The sequence below is a fragment of the Oncorhynchus masou genome, chromosome 1 (genome assembly GCF_036934945.1).
Source record: "Oncorhynchus masou masou isolate Uvic2021 chromosome 1, UVic_Omas_1.1, whole genome shotgun sequence".
NCBI classification, from domain to species: Eukaryota; Metazoa; Chordata; class Actinopteri; order Salmoniformes; family Salmonidae; genus Oncorhynchus; species Oncorhynchus masou.
The window spans coordinates 69,095,891-69,120,057 of record NC_088212.1 but is presented as its reverse complement, the minus strand read 5'-3'; the positions used below and the strand labels follow the sequence as shown (position 1 = coordinate 69,120,057).

General features: G+C 39.9%; 1 protein-coding gene across 4 annotated transcripts in view; it reads left to right on the top strand.

Moving 5' to 3' along the window:
* The first annotated feature begins 4,852 nt into the window (after nt 1–4,852).
* LOC135549266 (transcription factor 12-like) overlaps nt 4,853–24,167 on the top strand; it is a 97,471-nt gene continuing 78,156 nt past the window's right edge. For 2 of the 4 annotated variants that reach the window (XM_064979291.1, XM_064979310.1), the window contains exons 1-3: nt 4,853–5,141; nt 5,898–5,986; nt 6,203–6,275. In XM_064979291.1, coding sequence (XP_064835363.1) covers nt 5,915–5,986; nt 6,203–6,275 — 145 coding nt within the window. In that variant the 5' untranslated portion in view covers nt 4,853–5,141; nt 5,898–5,914. The remainder of the gene's footprint in view (nt 5,142–5,897; nt 5,987–6,202; nt 6,276–24,167) is intronic. The other 2 variants (XM_064979299.1, XM_064979295.1) reach the window with 2 other exon arrangements.

Here is a 24,167-nt window from a genome sequence, read left to right as displayed (position 1 = left end):
ATGAAATCTAGAATCGGCTTTCTATTTCGCAACAAAGCATCCTTCACTCATGCTGCCAAACAGACCCTCGTAACTGACTATCCTACTGATCCTTGACTTCGGCGATGTCATTTACAAAATAGCCTCCAACACAATACTCAGCAAATTGGATGCAGTCTATCACAGTGCCATCCGTTTGTCACCTTTCCTTCCAGCTCTCTGCTGCCAATGACTGGAACGAACTGCAAAAATCACTGAAGCTGGAGACTCATATCTCCCTCACTAACTTTAAGCATTAGCTGTCAGAGCAGCTTACAGATCATTGCACCTGTACATAGCCAATCTGTAAATAGCCCACCAAACAACCTCATCCCCATATTATCATTTTTTTTTGTTCCTTTGCACCCCAGTATCTCTCATTGAACATTCATCTTCTGCACATCGATCACTCCAGTGTTTAATTGCTAAATTGTAATTATTTCACCACTACGGCCTATTTATTGCCTTACCTCCCTAATCTTCCTTAATTTGCACACTCTGTATATAGACTTCTCTATTGTGTTATTGACTGTACGTTTGTTTATTCCATGTGTAACTCTGTGTTGGCCAGGTCGCAGTTGTAAATGAGAACTTGTTCTTAACTGGCCTACCTGGTTAAATAAAGGTCAAATAATAAATAAATAAATGAGTAGGTGTGTCCAAACTTTTGACTGGTACTGTATATAATGTATATATACAGTATACTACATGACAAAAAGTACGTGGACACCTGCTCGTCGAACATCGCATTCCAAAATCATGGGCATTGTTATGGAGTTGGTCCCCTCTTGCTGCTATAACAAACTCCACTCTTCTTCTTTCCACTAGATGTTGTAACATTGCTGCCGGGACTTGCTTCCATTCAGCCACAAAAGCATTAGTGAGGACGGTCACTGATGTTGGGCGACCAGGCCAGTCAAGTTCTTCCACACACAATCTCGACAAACCATTCCTGTATGGGCCTCGCTTTGTGCACAGGGGGATTGTCATATTGAAACAGGAAAGGCCCTGTCCCAAACTGTTGCCACAAAGTTGGAAACCCAGAATTGTCTAGAATGTCATTGTATGCTGTAGCATTAAGATTTCCCTTCACTGGAACTAAGGGGCCAAGTCTGAACCATGAAAAACAGCCCCATATCATTATTCCTCCTCCACCAAACCTTACAGTTGGTATTATGTATTGGGGCAGATAGCGTTCTTCTGGCATCACAGGCATTTCTGTCTGTAATAAAGCCATTTTGTGGGTAAAACTAATTTTGATTGGCTGGGCCTGGCCCATGGCTGCTCCAATGCCCAGTCTTGTGAAAACCATAAATGAGGGCCTAATGAATTTATTTCAATTGACTGATTTCCTTCTATATTACCTTCTTCCTTCTATAACTAATTGTAACTCAGTAAAATCTTTGAAATTGTTGCATGTTGTGTTTATATTTTTATATACACAGGGCCTTCAGAAAGTACTCATAACACATTTTGTTGTGTTAATAAAGCCTATATTCAAAAATATATTTTCTCACCCATCTATACACAATACCCCACAATGACAAAGTGAAAACAATTTTAGAAATGTTAGAACATTTATTGAAAATGAAATACATTGTATATAGACATATGTGTTTCTTTCTGAAATCATGTCCAAACAAGTGAATTGGACACAGATGGACTCCAATCAAGTTGTAACGACATCTCAAGGACGATCAAAGGAAATTGGATGCACATGAGCTCAATTTGGAGCGGCATAGCAAAGAGGTGTGAATACTTATGGAAATAGATATTTCTGTATTTCTAAAATTTGCTAAAATTTCTAAAAATATGTTTTCATTTTGTCATTATGGGGTATTGTGTGTATATAGGTGAGAGAAAAACATATATTTAATCCGTTTTGAATTCAGGCTGTAACACAACAAAATGTAGAATAAGTCAAGGGGTATGAATGCTTTACAGTGCCTTCAGAAAGTATTCATACCCCTTGACTTATTTCACAGTTTGTGACTGACTGTTTCCATATAAATGGGCCACCTGTGGTTTGAATGGGGTAGGCTACATTAATCTGCATGTTCAAATATCATAACAGTTGGGGGTGTCGAAGTGGTATATTGTATGAACAGTTGCAAAATATTTCCAAACTAATGTCCAATCGAATGTCAGAGCACTCATTTAATGGGTTAATGGGTGTTCTCTACATAATACCAAAGAATATCTGGTAATGTGATGCATGGATGTTTTCATTAGGCCCGCCACACACTAGTGTAGCACATCCAGTGGTAACCCAGCTGGGGCTCCAATCCAGGTTTCTCTGGTTCGGGGGCAAGCATGATTGGGTCCCATATTTGTAACTGAATTAACATAAAACAAGATTTGATGCACTCCATGCAAGTTTGCATTGACACACTGCTAAGTGAAAAATCTCAAGGTCTGAATATGATCTATGACAAGGTATGGATTAGCAACATCGACACTCTGACGTTATCCATTTTAGCCTGTTATAAACTTTGGGTTTCCTGTAATTTTTTATAAAATCTTCACACACATTGCCAGTTGCCACGTAGGCCCATTAAATAGGTATACAAATGTCATTAATGAGAGCTACATTCAATACATTCATTGGCGATGAGTAACATAGTCGACTATGGTTAGTTTGTCCAACAGGTGGCAGTCTGGATTTCAGAAAAGTAATACGTGGATATACAGTAGAGGCCCATTGAGTGGACAATGGACAGCATAATACCAAGGCTAAAGCTTGGCCTACAGTATTCTACTCAAGGTGAGACACATCCAAACATGCAGTGTTAGCCTTGTTTTGGGGTATTTTTAAACCTAGATGCAGTGTCTTATCAAACCATACTTTTTTTAAATGAATTTTCCTAACTTGATTTCACTGTGATTATATAGATGAGATATATAACTATATAGATATACCTGGTGATTAAGGCCTATCGGACTGCAGCCAGGCAAATACTACCAAGAAACAATGTAAGCTTAGAAAGACTTACAAAATGTACTAAATTTGATAAATATGTTCAACCGTATAATACCAAAGCATTTGAATTCCTCTAAGTATCTAAATCCAGTATGCATATGCTATTGATGATCACTGGCTACAGAGATTTTATATTTTCAATATTCATCTATATTTTCTATTATCCATAAGTGTCATGTCTCTTCTCTTGACTTTTCTTACTGTTGGAAACAAAACATAATAGCCTGGTAGGGACAGATTATTTGTTCAACGGATGATCTTCAATTGATCATTTTCATCGCACACCAAACTTTTGTTCATTAGAAGTGGTGTTCTCAAAATGTTTGTGGCCGAGGACCCCTTTTGTGATAGAAAATTCAGCAGTGACCCCTCATAATCATTTCACAACTCAAATGAGAAAAAAATAGCATAAAAGGAGTTTTACTATGATTTCGGCAGTGCATGCATTGCTGGGTGAACCAAGTCTTGGGCCCTGGGAAGTAATATTTTAAAGGCCTGCCTCTTGGCATCAGAGAGAATATTTAGCCGTTTTCAAGCTAATTTCCTGCAATTCTAACACATTGTTCTATGAGTCAGAGAGAAAAAGTTGCAGTTTTAAATCTTAAATTACAGGCCATTTATATAAAAAATGCAAGAACTATTGAGTTGAAACATTTATAATTGGTGAAGTACTGTGGATACCAATATTCCTGTGAGCCTCCTAGGCACATGTTGCCCAGGGTTAAGTACATAAATTGTAGATGAATAATATTACATTTTATTGTATTACAGACTAATCTTATTCCATGGATCCCTTGGCCAAAATGAGTTGAACCTGTTGTTGTTAGTAAAATGTATGTTAAAAAACGTATGTAAAAAAATATATATATTATGTATTCATTTTTTAGACATGATTTATCTGGCCGCAGACCCTCTACATTACCTCGGACCGCACTTTGAGAACCCCTGCATTAGAGTTTTGGCCCTGGCCCAACTCTATTGTTTTCTGAGCTCATTCGACACGAAGGATGCAGCCGAAATGCTAGGATATTACCGCTATTAACATTTTACCAATTAACAAACCGATCAAGCTGTATTTGAATAATTATATATAATGTCGATACACGTTCCATAGTTTTTTCACCACACTTTCTTTCATTTTTTCCCTCTTGCCTTAGTGGAGTGGAGAAAAAAGTAGTCCCGACATATTGTGCTGTCCATAAAAATAGTTTTTCCACAAGAAAAATAGGTTGAACAGTTTGCTTGCCTTTTGATTGTGCTCAAACCATGACAGACATGACATTGCAGCACACAATGCTCTCTGTCTTTTAGACGGATTCAATTAATAAGGCTAACATACATAGGGATAAACAGGTTATAACTGTGATACTCTTTTTAAACGTCTTTTTAAAGAAACTCGGCCTATTCTGGGTCAACATTCCCCATTTACTGTGGGCCAGAATTATGCCCAATTAGTTGCAACCACCTTAAAGTGATTTCTCTCTTCCCCACTCTCTCTCTCGGTCCATATGTATTCATGTCTCGGTCCATATATATTCATAGGCTATTCATTTATTCTTTATCCCACTTCTGACACCAGCGTAGCGAATTCAGAGGTCTCAAATATCCCCAGACTCCTGCACCAATACCTTCCATTACACCAATGCTCTGATTGACACAACTTACAAAATCTGGTTTCGATCTATTTGTACAAGTCTCACATAATTGTGCCTAATGATTGATTAAGACCGGCTAAATGTAATATGATGGGTCCTCTCAACTACTGTCATCTCCTACCACTCCGCGTGGTGTCTGTAGTAGGCTAGGCCGGGGATATCGTTTCACTGTTTTCAGCGGAAGGATACAACACAGAATGTCATTGTGGTGCTGAGGTTTTTGCGAAGCAAAAATGTCTGTCTGCATAAGGTTAACTCGCAAGTGACATATAGGGGATATTTAGCTAAATATTACAACCTAAACCACGATTTTACAGTATTTGAGTCGCGTTACAGGAAAACGAAGCTCCATACTACCACACCCGATCGCCCTAGTTGGAATTTTAAAGGGGAAAAGGTAAAATATTGTAGTGAGTTTGTCAAAAAAGGTTTCGGACTGGGTGAAAGAAGTTGGGATACAAGAGACTGGAGCTGGTATGGAGTAAAGGGTTGGCATTTGCTTTACTACTTTTACTTGAAAGGGCGTTTTACACAGCCTAAATCTGTAGCCTACAGCATATTGGTGGATTTTCTGTTTTTGTTTAACATGCAAATTCACTTTCTATTTAATAACACATCGAATTCGTGGCTCATCACTGACTATTGCAAAGCAACGTATTGTATAGCCTATTATTAATCCGTGATTTAAAAATCTACAGTAGGTTAGTTATTTTGTAATTTAGTCTGTCGCGGAAGATTGATACAAATGTAGCGTTTGGGGAGTCAGATAAACATTTGAAAAACGATGCTGCAGGTCTCTGTGTGTCACTGGTGTTACACGCAGCGCCAAGCATTTTCAATGTGTCTGTACCATTCCAAGTAGATGGAATTTCCTTACCACGTATTGGCTACCTTTTCCTTTTCATTCTGTTCAGATTACATAATGTGCAATAACATTTTCTAAAAGGGAGCGTTCAACCATGGATGACAAGGGGTCAATTACAATTACTTTCATCGGTTGTTGCAGTAGCCTACTTTTGATCAATTAACTCGCACAGCAATGTCAAGGGTCACTGTGCAGATTTATTTTCGGAACCGACGTGTTCTGGGAATATTCCTTATCAATTTCAGTCGGAATCTAGAATGAGATTGCACTTTACTGAAGTTCGTTATTGAATGGATAGTTTTTTTAAATCAAGGAATTAGGACAATAAAAAAATAATAATAATAATTGGACCTAAGCAAACAATCTGTTTCTTCTTTAGGTCTAAAGATTGGCAGGATGAATCCTCAACAGCGGATTGCCGCAATTGGCACAGACAAGGAATTGAGTGATTTGCTGGATTTTAGCGCGGTAGGACAGTTATCTATCTAACTATCTTTTTATAATGTTTTATTTTTTGTTATTTAGCCCACTTTATTCTATATCAGTCAATGTCTCTCCAGTGAAGAAATTGATTATGAAACACAGGACGTCTGAACAGCTTGTAACAGATGCATGATTATCAAAGGCTAAATATTAATTTGTCTCAGAGTCACATTTTTCAGACCATTTCTTTTCTTCTGGTAGATGTTTTCTCCACCTGTAAATAGTGGGAAAAACCGACCAACCACTCTTGGAAGCAGCCAGTTCAGTGCACCAGGTAGGATTTTATCCCAGAAACCTATTTTAATATGTCCTCTGTTCTGTTCTGTTCTGGCCCTGGTCCTGTCTCTCCCCCTGTTGTGTCTTGTCTAACTACTGCTGTTTGAAATCTGTTCATATGAAATTTCCTGATGTCTCCCACTGCATTTTGGATATTTGCGTTATTCATTTTGTGAAAAGCCAAAGGAGGAAGGTTTCATATTAAACATAGTATTACTATTCATTTCACACCTTAGCGGTGTGTGTGTGTGTGTGTGTGTGTGTGTGTGTGTGTGTGTGTGTGTGTGTGTGTGTGTGTGTGTGTGTCTGTGTCTGTCTGTCTGTGTGTGCACTCTGCACATCTGGCGTGTGAAACATGCCACCTCCACCTGGAATTATCGTAGACTGACTGCTGTAAAGATGTGGAAATAAGGAATGGTTTAACCTTATTTTACATATGTGAAATAATACTTATCGACCTAACAGCTATGACAGTGTAGTATCATTTTAATTAGCACTACTTTATAACCCTTCCTTGTGTTTTGTGTGCAAAAAGAGCTCTGTGGCTTTTTTGCATACCCATATTCTATTGATTATGACACAAGATCAATTTTGCTCATATTGACAGTGGGGCATTGATTGCGTTTGTGATATATTGCTCCCTAGATTTGTGCACCATATAAAAGCTGTACAAAGATATCCAATGTCTATCAGTTGTGTAGTAAGTACAGTATGGGGTTACAGCATCAAGTGGTGTTTCATATGCATGTGTCCTTCCCCCAGTGTTGAGCTATTTGAAAAAGGCAGTGAGTTCCTCAGCCCCATGTCCCTAAAGACCTGGCCATTCATGTGGCCTTCACACATCTATCTCTATCTCACAGGCTCAATGACTAGAAGACGTGAGCTGATGTAGTGTACATTTAGCCAGGAGCATTTCTCATGCAGAAGTGGGCTGTTTAGGCTGATGCATCTTGCTTCATTGTCGTAGATGTTTTAATAAGGGTTGCTTAAATTCCCTGCTTTTATGTGGATAATTTCTTTGCTGTAAAGTTTACTTGACATTAATCCACAGCACAATCAAGCATTATGCTTCCCCAATACTTGTTTTGCGTAAAACAACAAAGCCTTGCCTTGTCGTTAGTTCTAAAGGACACACTTTTAGTGGAAACAACAGCAAGACAATGGACTGAACAGCAAGACAATGGGGCCAAAAGGGAGCTTTTGTGAAAAGGCTGGGAAGTTTTAGGATGTTTTTCAGAGTACTTTGCATCCTCACTTCCCATTCTGGATGCTGTCTCCACAGAAGTAAATAGCTTGGGATCCAGGTCAAGTCAGTGCTGAATTGATGCTTTAAGTAAGCACAGGGCCTTCGGAAAGTATTCAGACCCCTTGACTTTTTCCACATTTTGTTGTTACAGCCTAATTCTAAAATGTATTAAATTGTTTTTTCCCCTCATCAATCTACGCACAATACCCCATAATAACAAAGAAAAAACATGTTTTTAGAAATGTAAGCAAATGTATAAAAAAACAAAAACGGAAATATCACATTTACGTAAGTATTCAGACCCTTTACTCAGTACTTTGTTGAAGCACCTTTGGCAGTGATAACAGCCTCAAGTCTTCTTGGGTATGACGCTACAAGCTTGGCACACCTGTATTTGGGGAGTTTCTCCCATTCTTCTCTGCAGATCCTCTCAAGCTCTGTCAGGTTGGATGGGGAGCGTTGCTGCACAGATATTTTCAAGTCTCTCCAAAGATGTTCGATCAGGTTCAAGTCTGGGCTCTGGCTGGGCCACTCAAGGACATTCAGAGACTTGTCCTGAAACCACTCTTGTGTTGTCTTGGCTGTGTGCTTAGGGTCATTGTTCTGTTGGAAGGTGAACCTTTGCCCCAGTCTGAGGTCCTGAGCGCTCTGGATCAGGTTTTCATTAAGGATCTCTCAGCACTTTGCTCCGTTCATCTTTGCCTTGATCGTGACTAGTCTCCTTGTCCCTGCTGCAGCAAAACATCCCTACAGCATGATGCTGCCACCATAATGCCTCAATGTAGGGATGGTGCCATATTTCCTCCAGACATGACACTTGGCATTTAGGCCAAAGAGTTCAATCTTGGTTTCAGCAGTCCAGAGAATTTTGTTTCTTGTGGTCTGAGAGTCTTTAGCTGCCTTTTGGCAAACTCCAAGCGGGCTGTCATGTGCCTTTTACTGAGGAGTGGCTTCCGTCTGGCCACTCTACCATAAAGGCCTGATTGGTGGAGTGCTGCAGAGATGGTTGTCTTTCAGGAAGGTTCTCCCATCTCCACAGAGGAACTCTAGAGCTCTGTCAGAGTGACCATCAGGTTATTGGTCACCTCCCAGACCATGGCCCTTCTCCACCAATTTCTCAGTTTGGCTGGGCGGCCAGCTCTAGGTAGAGTCTTGGTGGTTCCAAACTACTTCCATTTAAGAATGATGGAGGCCACTGTGTTCTTGGGGACCTTCAATGCTGCAGAAATTTTGTGGTACCCTTCCGCAGATCTATGCCTTGACACAATCCTGTCTCGGAGCTCTAAGGACCATTTCTTTGACCTTGTGGCTTGGTTCTGTCAACTGTGGGACCTTATATAGACAGGTGTGTGCCTTTCCAAATCATGTCCAATCAATATAATTTACCCCAGGTGGACTCCATACAAGTTGTAGGAACATCTCAAGGATGATCAATGGAAACAGGATGCACCGGACCTCAATTGCATGTCTCATAGCAAAGGGTTTGAATACTTATGTAAATAAGGTTTCTGTTTTTTTTATTTTAATACATTTGTAGAAATGTCTAAAAGCATGTTTTCACTTTGTCATTATGAGGTATTGTGTGTAGATTGCTGAGGATTGTTATTTATTTAATCAATTTTAGAATAAGTCTGAAACGTAACAAAATGTGGAAAAAGTCAAGGGGTCTGAATACTTTCCGAAGGGAAAACCTAGTCCGTTGTACAACTGAATGTATTCAACTGAAATGTATCTTCCGCCTTTAACCCAACCCTTCTGAATCAGAGCGGTGCGGGGAGCTGTCTTAATCAACATCCACGACACCCGGGGAACAGTGGGTTAACTGCCTTGCTCGGGGGCAGAATGACTGATTTGTACCTTTTCAGTTTGCGGATTCAATCCAACAACCTTTCGGTCACTGGTTCAACGCTCTAACCACTAGGCTACCTGCTGGCACTGTATATACTTGCACTTTCATAAATCAGTTTGTGTAAAGCAATCACTGTGCATTCATAAGTATTAACAAATATACAGAGCATTATCAATATATATCAATTTGAGTCTGTTTACCTTATGTCAAATATATTCCCAACCATCCTTTAATTGCTCTCTATGTAGCTAATGCTATGTAAAGTGTTGCTGAATTGGCCTACTTCTGTTTCAGTGATCATACTTTCCATTTTGCCCCACCATAAATAAATATAAAATAGAATGTTGCTTCATTTCAAGTGTTACAAAGGAACTCCTTTTCTGAATTCCTAATGTGAGAAGTGGGAGAATTGAACTCAGTAAACTCTGCGGTGTGCTTTAGAATTTAATATAGCATGGCATTCATGGACATCATGTGACCAGACACTTTTAAGCCTGATGTGTTGGGCATGAACACTGTGGCTTCCAAAATAGACCAGCATCAGCATGGTGCTTTTTGTTTAGAATAGAAAAGAAATAGAGCCTGTTCATAGACTGTTTTTCCCATCAAAGCTCATCGTCATGGCTGAAATGCCTGGTGGTATTTATTTAGTCAGTAAGAAAAGTCACAAGAATTGACCCATGTTTTGTAGAGGCTTATGTGGATTCTGTTTTTGTTCTATTTCCAGCAAAAGATAGTATGTGGGATCTGTTTTGGCCTGACTCTCCATGAGGCTTTGTATGTGTGTCACAGTCACACACCTGTCTGTTCCAAGCTTTCCAAGCTTGCTATACTCCTTGACCTAAAGTAAGTAGTAAACTAGAAACCACTGATACCTCAAATGTAATGTTCTGCATGAGGCAATACTTACGTTAACTTCTATCCAAGCTGCTCAGTTAGCTTGCTAGAGAGCTCACTGAGGCACTTTTATATTTGGTGAGCTATATTAGGAATATTTTCAGATCATGGTTTGCTCTCTCTGTCCCATTTACTTTAGACTTGCTGTAGAAGTCAGCCAAGAATCAGAAAAGCCATAATTATGTTTGGGTTGTTATTGCTCCTCGAGGGACAGACTGAGGCAAAAATTTCTGCTCTTACTGCGGGTTGACTACCTGAACAGAATTTATGATACATTTCACCTGCGATCTTGCCTTCCTGTAATTATGTTTATTTATCCCATCTTGTTTAGAATGGTCCTGGTTGGTATTCCTGGTTGGCCTGTAGTCAATTCAAAGAATGTGCCACATGTTATCATTCGCATGTTTACAGAATAGATGAAGCGAAGTTGTATAAGGATGTTACAAGGATGTCAGAACTGTTAAATTATATTTACAGTACTTTTTGTGAATTTAATTTAAATGATATGCTTGTGATAGACTTACACTGCACTTTCCTTCCGCTTGAGCAAACTTTCTCTCAGTTTAAAGCTCTTTCTTCAGCTTTTATCCCCATGGATTAGAAAATATTATTATCTGCTGATTAATTATTAATACAGTGTTGAAGAATATGACTTATTCTCATTCATAATTATTAAGCAAGGATTGTTTTGTTCAGTCAGAAGACTTAGAACTTGCAGAAGTACCCAGCTTGCATTTTCAGATAATTTAACACACACAGAAACCTCTCCACTGTACATGTCACAATGTGTGAAGATATAAAAGGTGACAAAACTCATCTTGAACGCAGCTTATCTTCAAAGCATTTTCAAAGGATTTGGAATGTTGTATTTTTTGTTTAAAGCAACTGCTAAGTCGGTCTTCAATTTAAGCATGCATTTTTCTTCTACAATGGATTAGTTCAAACAGATTCAATATATGTAACCACAACAGTAGCTTTCAACTGAGGTTCTTATTAAAGAAGGACTGAGCTGAATCTTTTATTTTATTTTGCTCACGGAAGCTGTTGTACCTTGACATGCTTCTCACTCCAGTTCTCCTTTTGACTGATTTCATTTCTCATAGGCTCTCATTGTTTTGATCATCTCATTTGAGTTTGTAGTCTTAGATCTCCTTTTTTACAAAAGATACATGAAAAAATTCTAGACTATATAAAAAATAAAATAAATGTTTTATTTCATTTTTAGAAATATGATCAGGTCTTATAGCAAGCTTTAGTTTGATAAACTTCATTTCATGTTTTAAGCCTTTGATTGTATTGCTGAAGGAATCTTTATTTTCTGAGACGTCAGTTTATTTTTAGATAACCTGCCGGCTGCTCAGTGAACCATTGGGCCACACTGCGTTTGTGATGCCTTCAAATGGGTACCCTCCCCTGGCAGACTGGACCTCCCGCCCGCCACTGGAGGGAAGATTCAGGGAGAGTTTGGACATCTCTCATTTATGTATCACAGGTCAGCTCCTGACTTGGTTATGGAGAACTGTGCTGTTGCCATAGCGATGGAAGTCCTTTGAAGGCAGGTGACTTGGCACAGCTTTTGCATCTTTTTTTGCAGGTCTGCCAAGAGGAAAAGCATTCAAATAATGTCTTCAAGTCACCCAATATGCGGTAGATTACTATCAGGCTTCTCCTAGACTGTCATTATTTTGATTGAAGAAAGTTGGTGTTGTACATCTGACTTGGCTCCTTTGATGTGGATTCCAATTCATTTTTTAAATGAGCAGTTTATTACCATGTATTTGATGTTGTATTAAGTTGTGAAGGCACTTAGTTGGTGGGGACCAAACAACCATTATTGTGACTTGAGGCAGCTGGATTTAAAACCAGGCAGAGATATATTTCTATTCCTGCTTATCTGTGCCTGACCTCTGGCTGATGTAGTCTGAGTGGACACAGTGTTAGGTGTTGGACTGAGGTAGTGAGTTGTATGTATGTATGTATGTATGTATGTATGTATGTATGTATGTATGTATGTATGTATGTATGTATGTATGTATGTATGTATGTATGTATGTATGTATGTATGTATGTATGTATGTATGTATGTATGTATGTATGTATGTATGTATGTATGTATGTATGTATGTATGTATGTATGTATGTATGTATGTATGTATGTATGTATGTATGTATGTATGTATGTATGTATGTATGTATGTATGTATGTATGTATGTATGTATGTATGTATGTATGTATGTATGTATGTATGTATGTATGTATGTATGTATGTATGTATGTATGTATGTATGTATGTATGTATGTATGTATGTATGTATGTATGTATGTATGTATGTATGTATGTATGTATGTATGTATGTATGTATGTATGTATGTATGTATGTATGTATGTATGTATGTATGTATGTATGTATGTATGTATGTATGTATGTATGTATGTATGTATGTATGTATGTATGTATGTATGTATGTATGTATGTATGTATGTATGTATGTATGTATGTATGTATGTATGTATGTATGTATGTATGTATGTATGTATGTATGTATGTATGTATGTATGTATGTATGTATGTATGTATGTATGTATGTATGTATGTATGTATGTATGTATGTATGTATGTATGTATGTATGTATGTATGTATGTATGTATGTATGTATGTATGTATGTATGTATGTATGTATGTATGTATGTATGTATGTATGTATGTATGTATGTATGTATGTATGTATGTATGTATGTATGTATGTATGTATGTATGTATGTATGTATGTATGTATGTATGTATGTATGTATGTATGTATGTATGTATGTATGTATGTATGTATGTATGTATGTATGTATGTATGTATGTATGTATGTATGTATGTATGTATGTATGTATGTATGTATGTATGTATGTATGTATGTATGTATGTATGTATGTATGTATGTATGTATGTATGTATGTATGTATGTATGTATGTATGTATGTATGTATGTATGTATGTATGTATGTATGTATGTATGTATGTATGTATGTATGTATGTATGTATGTATGTATGTATGTATGTATGTATGTATGTATGTATGTATGTATGTATGTATGTATGTATGTATGTATGTATGTATGTATGTATGTATGTATGTATGTATGTATGTATGTATGTATGTATGTATGTATGTATGTATGTATGTATGTATGTATGTATGTATGTATGTATGTATGTATGTATGTATGCATGCATGCATGCATGCTTTGCGAACACCTGCTGCTGAAGCACAGGATGTCTGTTCGTTTTAACTCCCAAATACAGTACATTGATGCTGAGTACTCTGGACTTAAGGGAGCAAGTTGGTGTAAGGTGGAAAGCACTTCTCAGAGATACAGAGTTGCATTGGTCAACCATGAAGCAGGCCTTGACACACACGCATGGACATGTCACAGAGAGAGAGCATTAGCATTACCTACCTCCATCCTGACCACAAATGACTGGCCCTACTCTCTGAGGACGTATCTGGGGGCAGCAGCGGGAGGAGGAGGGGTGGGTTGTCCTCGTCTAATGATCTGAGAGCTCGTGGCCATCGCATGCAGCCGGGCCTGCCATGTGGTGTCAGTGATGCGCCTGGGAGCGTGCAGGGCTTCGATTGGGAATAACAGAGCAGGGGTTAGTGGGAAGGAATGAGTAATGATCCCCTGTTTGATCTACCAGGCCCCTGTGGGAGTCAGTGAGCCCTGGACAGAGCATTACTGGGGTACCCTGGGGAGCTACTGGGATGCTGAGTTGGGGACTGGCCCTTTACCAGTTTAACCATATCTACTCAGGATCTCATAAGGAGGGAGGGATGCAGGCTAGGAGGGAGTGGCCACCCCTCTACTATCACTGTTTTTATTACAGCTCCTTTTCTGCCTACCTAGCTGTTTGGGTTTCTTCACTGGCTATGTCCTATTTGTGTTTAAAGATGGAAGGTATGATAAGGAAATTGTCTGTTCGGTCACTCTGTGCAGGTGTGGAGAGGAGGGGGATTTAAATGCAGGAATCAGACTATGTACACCACTGCCTTGCCAAAAAGCATACCAAATAATTGTCCTTATCAGATAGGTTTCCATCATAGGGTCATGTTTTGTTCTAGTAGTTTTGAAGATCACAGAGTGGATTGTTGCACAATGGGGCATCTCTGCTTCTTTCACTCTTTCCCACACTCATAAACTCTCTCTCTCTCTCCCTCTCTCTCTCTCTCTCTCTCTCTCGTGCGCGCAAACAAACACACACAGTACACACGGTACGCGCACTCACACACTTTCTCAGGTGTTGTGGCTAGTTTGTGAGGATAACCGTGACCGTGACCTGAGGCTTGATACATTTGTCAGGATTTCCATTTCAGATGTAGAAAATGCTGATGAGTCCAAGTCATTGTTGTGTAGGCCTAATCCCTCAGAAGTGGCTGGGCCAGCCTCTCCTATGTATAGATTTGGTTGCAACTGCATTTGCAGTGAATGTGGCATGTTATTTTTAGGTTTGAGGTCTGAAATATTTTATTGCTGTGCTGTGCAAAATACCAATCAAATTGAAGTTCAATCTCTCCTCTTTTAAAATACTTGAGGATTACTGTGTGCCACTGATTTGTTCCTGGTTTTAATTTGTCTTTTGAAGGATTTACAGTAATAAATTAAAGGCGACGGACTCAAGCTAAATCTTTTGTAAAGCTCTCAACTTTCAATTCATGCAACCTCATTTTGTTTGTTACCATGGTAATTATTGTAATGAAGGGAAATCATTTTCTCTTTGGCTTTGTTACATTATTGAATGAGGTAGAGGAAGCAGTTACATGTGTTACATCATAAATGGCAATACATTAACATTTTATTGTTATTGCAGATTAATAAAAATAACAGGATTTGAAGGAAATACTGATGACACTGCACTGTGTGCTTTCCTACCATTTTTCTCATTGTCTCTCAGCTGGGAATATGTTCCCTTCCTGCAAATCTAATAATTATTACTGAGCTAGAAGACTGAAATATGAATCACTTATTATTTGACAGTTAGGTCCAGGATACTTAAAATAGCTTTTTGATTATTTGTGCTAATCAACATTGATCAAAAAGGGTGATGAAAAGTGAGTTAATAAATTGAGAGAGCTTGTCGTTTTTCCAGCCTCCTTTTGGCCACGTCCCAGGATCCTCTCTGACTGTGAAGCAGATGGGACAGCAGAGGGGCACTGGTCATGCGCTCTAATTGGCTGTCACTCACTTTATTACATCATTAATATCGTCCCATCATGTTAATTCACTTTTGATACCAAAGAAGGGCTTGCTCACTCCCACATGTTCATCTTCATCACTAGAAAACACGTCACGAGGAAGAGAAGATCACACAAGCCCAAATTAGTCAGGAAAGCCTGCTGTCCCCCCCCTATGAGAAGCGTGAGAGTAGCTTGCTGTGCTGACAGCCCTGCCATTGGTGTCAGGGCCAGGGGAGAATGAGGGAACGTTTGGCTCCGGTGCAGTCCACTGCCTACCAGGGCCTGTGTTATATTCTGCACTGTAGTTGGAGGCAGAGGAGTGGGACTCAATGGGCCTTCCTCTGCCATGTTGGCTAATTTATGGCCAGGAGCACAGGAATGAGAAGGGACTCTGTTTCAGAAGCAATATGGGGGAACGCTAGCTACATTCTTCATTGTGTTTTTGTGTGCTTTCATTTCAGTAAATATGTGTGTTTCCTACCATTTTTCTCATTGTCTCTCAGCTCTCAGCTGTGTGTGTGTGTGTGTGTGTGTGTGTGTGTGTGTGTGTGTGTGTGTGTGTGTGTGTGTGTGTGTGTGTGTGTGTGTGTGTGTGTGTGTGTGTGTGTGTGTGTGTGTGTGTGTGTGTGTGTGAGATAGTACTCAGCCCTCTGATGAGGGATCTGATAGTGCTGTTAGAACAGTCATAAGACACGACTCTGATTAAACCTACTAATGAGCAGCTCAATAAAAAGTCCTCCTGATGTAATAAACACGCTGCTGATTGCTGGAACCCACTGGTGTGGTAGGCTAATCCTTTTGTGCTCCCGTGTTTGTTTCACCCTAAAAAGATCCACGCACGGTGAACGAATAAAGAGATATGACTTGTCTGCTTGTATGACCACACGAGGGCACTTCTCTGTAGTTAACCTTTCTGCTGAGTGGATTGCAATTTGAGGATTTTTACAGTACAGGTGCTAGGGTAAATTGAGTCTGCAATTATGAGTCTTTTTTGTTGTTGATGTAATATCACTTGAAATATTATTGCGTAGCAGTATTAGTGCACTTAGCTCATTTAATCTGCCACTATGCCTAGTTAAACTGTTTCTCAACCAGTCCAAGACCTTTTGCCATTTGAATGAAATATGAGTGGATTTGGTGTTTGTAAACATTTTAGATGCACGTTACTAACAAAAAACCTAAGGGAAATTGATTTATGTTAAATTAGAAACTAATTTATTCTGCATAACTACTGCACTCTGGCAGTTTATGTTATAGCAGAGATAAATTCCTCATCTCAGCCTGCATGCTCCAGCTCCTCTAGAGGAAAAAGCACCTTTCCTCCGTAAGCCACTGTGAACATATGGTGAGGGGCGCAGGCAGCAGCACAGGAAGGAAGTGTGTAAATTGCAGGGAATGAGAGTTTGGATTAATGCGTCTGAACTGGGCATACCCAGACAAATGCAGCAGAACTGCACTGCCAGTGAATTATGGTGTAATTTGATGACATTTGACAATGTTGATATTAGGCTTGGGCGATATACCGTATACTGGGGTATTTTGAAATACAGACGGTATGATTTTCAATATATATATAAAAATAAAAATTGGGGGGGATCGCGTGGTCTGCCAAAGTACGTGCTACCCCACTGCTTATTACTAATTATAAGTTAAATATAACTATAATAAATCTAACATGTATCAAATAATTTATATCCAGCTCAGGGCTCCGGCTATGCATTTGATTTGCTAACTTGCTAGCTAAGTGGCTAGATGTCAAGATCAAGCTTCTTGGTTACAGCAAAGACATTCAATCCCACCCTAGATCAAGATCCATGTTCCCTAAATGGTTTTGTGCCGGGGGGGGGGGGGGGGATTAGCACCCCTTGTGTGCACATTCGATAATACCGTATACCCCGGTATGGAGAAATGGTATGATGGTATGAAAATGTGGATACTGCCCAAAACTAGTCAATGCTTTTTTATTTAAAAAAATGTATTTTTCTGCACACAATCAAAACGTATTTCTTGTCTACTTCCATGTGTGTTGTGAACAGTTTAGGGTACTCCAACACACACACACAGCCCCAGTTAGGGGTTGTCCCTCGCAGCGAGCCGAGCCGGTCTCCATGTGACATGAGAGAGTAGCTGTTAGATTGGAAGTGAACAACCGAAAATAGCTCCCTTCTTTGCATACAGTCAAATCAGCTCAAGCTGTGCACTGTGGCAGACTTGGTTGCTTGGTTGCAGGCACTCTTGTTTGATGCGTTTCATTAAAGATACCGTGACAAATTAAAATGTATATCTATCTATCGCTACAGCATGTCTTATTAACCTGCCTGCTGCCTGCCTTACGACTGTTTGCTCGGAGTTGGAGGGGATCCCGAAGGAGAAGCGTCTTGTCATTTTCTTGTCAAGGCCTCTGTCTGTGACATCGCTTTGTGGATGACTGGATCTCAGTGCTGAGAGAGAGTCTGTCTAATGAAGACACTACTGCACGAGCTCTGACAAACCTCTCATTGCTACATGTGTATGGGAAAGTCAATTTTTACATTGCACAAATTGGACTTAATTCAATTAACAGGCTGGTGAGCCTAGGCAGTTGTAGTAGTGGTAGTCTATTAGAAATATTAATTGTGAGGGGGTGAATTTTTTTGTCCGATTTTTTATAATGGTTACTACCATGAAATAATCACCGTATTGTTTACTTATTTTAACAATTAATCAAAAATCCATTACTATACCTGATGCCTTCATTGCTTTTTGACAAATGTCAGTTGAGCGTAGTGTTCATTATTTAAGATTCTGAGAATGTTTAGTTCATTATTTTTTACCCCACTGTAGATTCAGTCATGTAAGGTGAAGTATGAGGCTAGCTTGTGTATGTTTTCTTTCTGTATTGATGTTTCACTCCTAGACTATTTATAAAGGACGTATTTCCTCTCTGAGGAGGCAGAGCACAACTGGTAAAGACATGGTAATGCATCGGCAGCCACAACTGTTTGCCATCATTTACGATGTTGCTTCCCTGTAGGTCCATATTGATTGCAGCCCGCAGTGATTCCACAAGCGATGCCCGCTTGGTCTGAATGTTTGGTTTCCTAGCAATTTGGCAAAGAAAAACTGTGTTTTCAGTTCTCCCAAATGACTTGGACATCGCTTTGTGATGTCGCGTCTGGTGTGCTTGTTGTTTTTTGCAGTGGTCGTTCACAGTTGTGTGAAGTAACAAATGCATTTCTTTTTTCAGTGTGGTTTGCCAGAAAACAGGGTCCGTTTGAACAATCGGTGCGGTGCCCTTTTGACTGTATGTCTGAGGGGATGTGGACACCTGCTCAACAATTAAACTACAGAGGAGAGCAGACATTGCCAAGATAAATATTTGCCCTCCAATTCAAAGTTGTGTTCACGTGTTTGATTTGAGACGTGGAGGATATTACGTGTTTGTTCCTGACAGTCAGTTGGCAGTGATGTAAGCTCCAGTTCCCCACACTGAACATGGTTGCATGTGAGGTTACTCATAAGGCTAAACATTTGCTGTTCAGGCTACCTCATTTAAATGATGCTGTAGATTTTATTTGTATTTTGCACTTCGACACAGTTCCAATGTTTAGTGTGGCTTATTTGGATTAAATGTTCTTACTAGCTCAAGCAGTGTTACAATGAGTTGTTTGTCTGTATTCAGTCTCTATCCATAAATCTGTCAATAAACAATGTTGTAATTTCTTTGATGTATACATTTTTTTTCAAGATGTTGAGTTTCCATACAGTTATGTAGCAGTTATGTAGTAAGATAGCAGATGAAATGTAGGAATGTTAGCAACTGGCGTTCAATTGTTGTTTGACATTTTTACTGTTGTGACAATCTCACTTAAAAAAAAGAATTCAGTGCCTAGGATGAGAAAGGGTGTGATTTTAACGATGCTCCTAAGCTTCTCTTCCGAGCTCCTGTGTAACCGTAAATATATTTGCCACTGATTTCTCTAAATAGTGCAGATAGAGGTGTTGGTATGCATTGAGGAATTGATCACAGTAGTTCAGCGAGGTCGAGGCATACATGTAGATCAGCAAGACATTTCCTGTCCTTATTTTTGGGAGATTGTTTTCCTCTGAAGAAACGGTAACCTCTGAAAGGATATTAGCAGAAAACGTCTTTATTTTTATAAACCGAAAAGATTATAGACCCTAGAAATGCTTTTAGTTGAACTTGTTTTGTTGATGTTAAAAGCTGGTACAGGATGTTTTTATTAGACTATTCTGAAAAGAAAAGAAGGTTCTGGATCTGACTTTGTTCCTCGGCTGCATCGCAGAGACTACAACGACTACAAAGACTACGGAGACTACAACGACTATGGAGACTACAAGTACTTCAACAAATAAGATTACGGAGACTACAACGACTACAACAAATAAGACTACGGAGACTACAATGACTACAACAAATAAGACTACGGAGACTACAACGACTACAACAAATTAGGCTACGGAGACTACAACGACTACAAAGACTACGGAGACTACAACGACTACAACAAATAAGACTACAGAGACTACAAAGACAACAGAGACTACTGAGACTACAATGACTACAACAAATAAGACTACAGAGACTACAATGACTACAACAAATAAGACTACAAAGACAACAGAGACTACAACGACTACAAAGACTACAGAGACTACAACAACTACAGAGACTACAGAGACTACAGAGACTAGGCAAATGAGTACCAGGTTGTGTGTCAGGCTGCATTTTGAAATGCACATCACAAGAAGGACTGTGACTGACTGATCAGTTATTTTTATTTTGTTTTATTGCTAAGGGCTTCATAAAAGTATGCCAACCTAAGACCTCTCTTAGGAGTTAGTCTTCTATATCCAGAGTGCCCTTCAAATGTTATTTTAATCAATGAACAAAGAATTGCTTTGATTTCGTCCTAAATACTAAACAGAAGAAAAGTTAAAGGAGGATATCTAATGACTGCCAGACTTGAAAACAGGATAGACAAAGATTTGCACACAGAGCAGTGCCCGTGCCAAGTTAAATCCATATTTAAATCCTCTACTCGACAGACACTGCATGTAAATGAACATTCTTTGGCATAGGTTTATGCAGTGGGGGCACGCCAGAGAGCAAAATCCCACTAGTCAAACTGAAGCATTCATATCTGCTTAATGTCTTTGTCTATTTCCTGTTCAATTCTATAATTGAGAACTAGGGTTCTGAAATAATTAGAAGAGGGTCTTTGCCACACACACATGCACAGCTGACAATGTGGCTGTCAATGCAGTGCAGTATGATTCCATGTTAAGTGTGTGACCAGTGTGCTGGGTTGCGGAGTGGAGTGGATATATGATGGAGTTTGTTCCAGAGCAGAGCTGCCACAGATGGGGCTGACAGGTCTGCGTGCCATACCTCTGAACCTCTGAACCTCTGATCCTCTGAACCTCTGAACCTCTGAAGCCTCTCTGTTCCCAGCAGCAGGACATGGGCACCCTGTTCCATAAAACCTGTTACACATCAAACGTGATGAAAGTGATGAATGGTAGGTGAATATGGACTGTATTAAGAGCAGATGAGACCTGGATGAAATACAGACACGTGGATTTGATCTTATAATACATTTGTCAGGCAACAGTAATATTATGCCTCTGTCTTTTATCTGCTTAACTGTTGGTGTGTGTGTGACCTCAGCTACTGTAGCAGTGTCTCATGACGTTGGTTGTCAGTGATTTGGTGGGTGGTTAAATGGAGTGGCTGACTCATAACAGTAGAAACCACAGAGAGACGGTTCCTTCCTTCCAAGCCAAATGGAACCGAGTCCCTGGGCCACTTTCTTTCAAGCCCTGTTGTCTGTTAGCTTAGAATTGACATCACAGATGTGCATTTAGATATTTCTTCCAGAGATATTAGTAATGCATTCCACATTAGAAATATAAGACAAAAAACCTAATTACTCCTCAGAGAAGGACTTCCCTGTGCTGTAGATATAAAAACCCATGTCTTTTTCCCTAACATTTCACCTATCAATAGCAGCCATATTTACCTTCATCAGATTCGATTGAGTGTTTCGCTAGAGAACAAAAATACTCCTGAAGAAAGGGCTTAGCACAGAAGAATCAAAAACGACATCTGTAAAAATGCCACTGGTGTTTATATTCATAATATAACCAGCACGTTCACACATTTATTTTTGTAGAGAATGCTTAACAAAACGTGTCATGTTGCTATTCCGTAGATGACTATTTTAGCATTATCTCCTCATTTGAAGACAACTCTACCGCTCTGTGTTTGTCTCAATCAGTGTGAAGCATAGTGATATTGTGTTGTCCCTGGCTGGTGTAGCTATATCTGTAGTCGTGTGTAGAGAGAGGACCCTGGAGCCCCAGGCAGGAGCTGGCAGTCAGGACAGAGTCTAGAGACTGGAGCTGGTGACAACTAGTGCCCTAAAGAGCCAAGCAGGGTTGCACTATAGTCAGAGCCAAGTGCTACAGCTAGTGTGGAGTACAGCGTTTCCCCCTTTTAGAATGTTATATTATTATGTGTAGTGTTAACATATTGTTTCACTTTTAAAAAGTGTATTACTGTGTATTGCTAGAGTATGCCAATGAAGGTGCCATGAGTTGAGTTGACTGCTGCATTCTGTGCAGTTCTGCCAGCCTCACATTGGCTGGCCTCTACATTGTCTTTGGCACGGGGTCTAGCCCGCACATCGTGATTGTGTGATGTTGGCCTAGCTCTTTTTCACTGTGGAAAAGTCTACTTCTCCCCTCGCTAAAGGGCCTGTTTGTTCTACTCATGCAAATGCAGATAGCTGGTGTTTAGTGTGCCCCCAGCTAGCTGATGTTTAGTGTGTTCACAGCTAGCTGTTGTTTAGTGTGAGCCCAGCTCTCTGGTGTTTAGTGTGTGCCCAGATAGCTGGTGTTTAGTGTGTGCCCAGATAGCTGGTGTTTAGTGTGTGCCCAGCTAGCTGGTTTTGAGTGTGTGCCCAGCTAACTGGTGTTTAGTGTGTGCCCAGCTAGCTGGTGTTTAGTGTGTGCCCAGATAGCTGGTGTTTAGTGTGTGCCCAGATAGCTGGTGTTTAGTGTGTTCCCAGATAGCTGGTGTTTAGTGTGTGCCCAGATAGCTGGTGTTTAGTGTGTGGCCAGATAGCTGGTGTTTAGTGTGTGCCCAGATAGCTGGTGTTTAGTGTGTGCCCAGCTAGCTGGTGTTGAGTGTGTGCCCAGCTAGCTGGTGTTTAGTGTGTGCCCAGCTAGCTGGTGTTTAGTGTTTCCCCTGATAGCTGGTGTTTTTTGTGTGCCCAGATAGCTGGTGTTTAGTGTGTGCCCAGATAGCTGGTGTTTAGTGTGTGGCCAGATAGCTGGTGTTTAGTGTGAGCCCAGCTCTCTGGTGTTTAGTGTGTGCCCAGCTAGCTGGTGTTTAGTGTGTGCCCAGATAGCTGGTGTTTAGTGTGTGCCCAGATAGCTGGTGTTTAGTGTGTTCCCAGATAGCTGGTGTTTAGTGTGTGCCCAGATAGCTGGTGTTTAGTGTGTGGCCAGATAGCTGGTGTTTAGTGTGTGCCCAGATAGCTGGTGTTTAGTGTGTGCCCAGCTAGCTGGTGTTGAGTGTGTGGCCAGATAGCTGGTGTTTAGTGTGTGCCCAGATAGCTGGCGTTTAGTGTGTGCCCAGATAGCTGGCGTTTAGTGTGTGGCCAGATAGCTGGTGTTTAGTGTGTGGCCAGATAGCTGGTGTTTAGTGTGTGCCCAGATAGCTGGTGTTTAGTGTGTGCCCAGATAGCTGGTGTTTAGTGTGTGCCCAGATAGCTGGTGTTTAGTGTGTGCCCAGATAGCTGGTGTTTAGTGTGTGGCCAGCCATACGGTCAAGTGGCACGGTTCAGGCAACCAAAGACTTGTGTTTTTTTTAGAAATTTTAAACAAATTAAAGTGGATTACAGGCCCTCTGAGAGTCTGTGTTATGGTTTAAAGGTTTGTTTACTCCCTGCAATAGCTATATTTGATTCATTGTATATACAATTCCTTGAAATCTGATCTGTTATATTTGAGGGCGAAATCAAATGAATGGTATTGCAGTTTTCTGAAGCAGGGTGAAATGACAAAGGGAACAATCAATAACTTGCAAAATGTTGATGTTACTCCCCCTCCTGCAATTATGTAGCTTACATGGGGCCGGGAGTGGAATGCTGTTACCTACAAAACAATATTGGCTCAAACAGCGTGAAGAATCTCAGAATCATATCTCTTTACTGAGCAGGCCCCATAAATGTAATTTCAAAGGTCAGATATTATATTTGTTCATCACATAGCAGATGTTGAATTCATGCAATTGTGTCAACTTTATTGATTTATTTGTTTATCTATTATTTTATTTTTGCTGTCTTTGGAAACATGGAGTTTAAAAAAAATGAGTTTTATGAAGTTTCAGTGCTCAGCTGTTTTGACAGGGCTGGACTATACATCACTGCCAAATCATCCAGTTCTAGTGCTCTGAAGCACATTTTGAGCATGCACACATGCTAAGGAGTGCACATTTTTTTTGTCCGTGATTTATGTAAACCAAAATAAATGACGCGGTGAAAATGTGCCTGGCACTCGTAAGGCAGCACAGCCTTTGAATAGAGGTATAACAGATTAGTCACGTTCTTCTACTCTGCTCTGTCGTCTGTCCTCCTGCCAAGAGAATGGCAGCATGCTCACT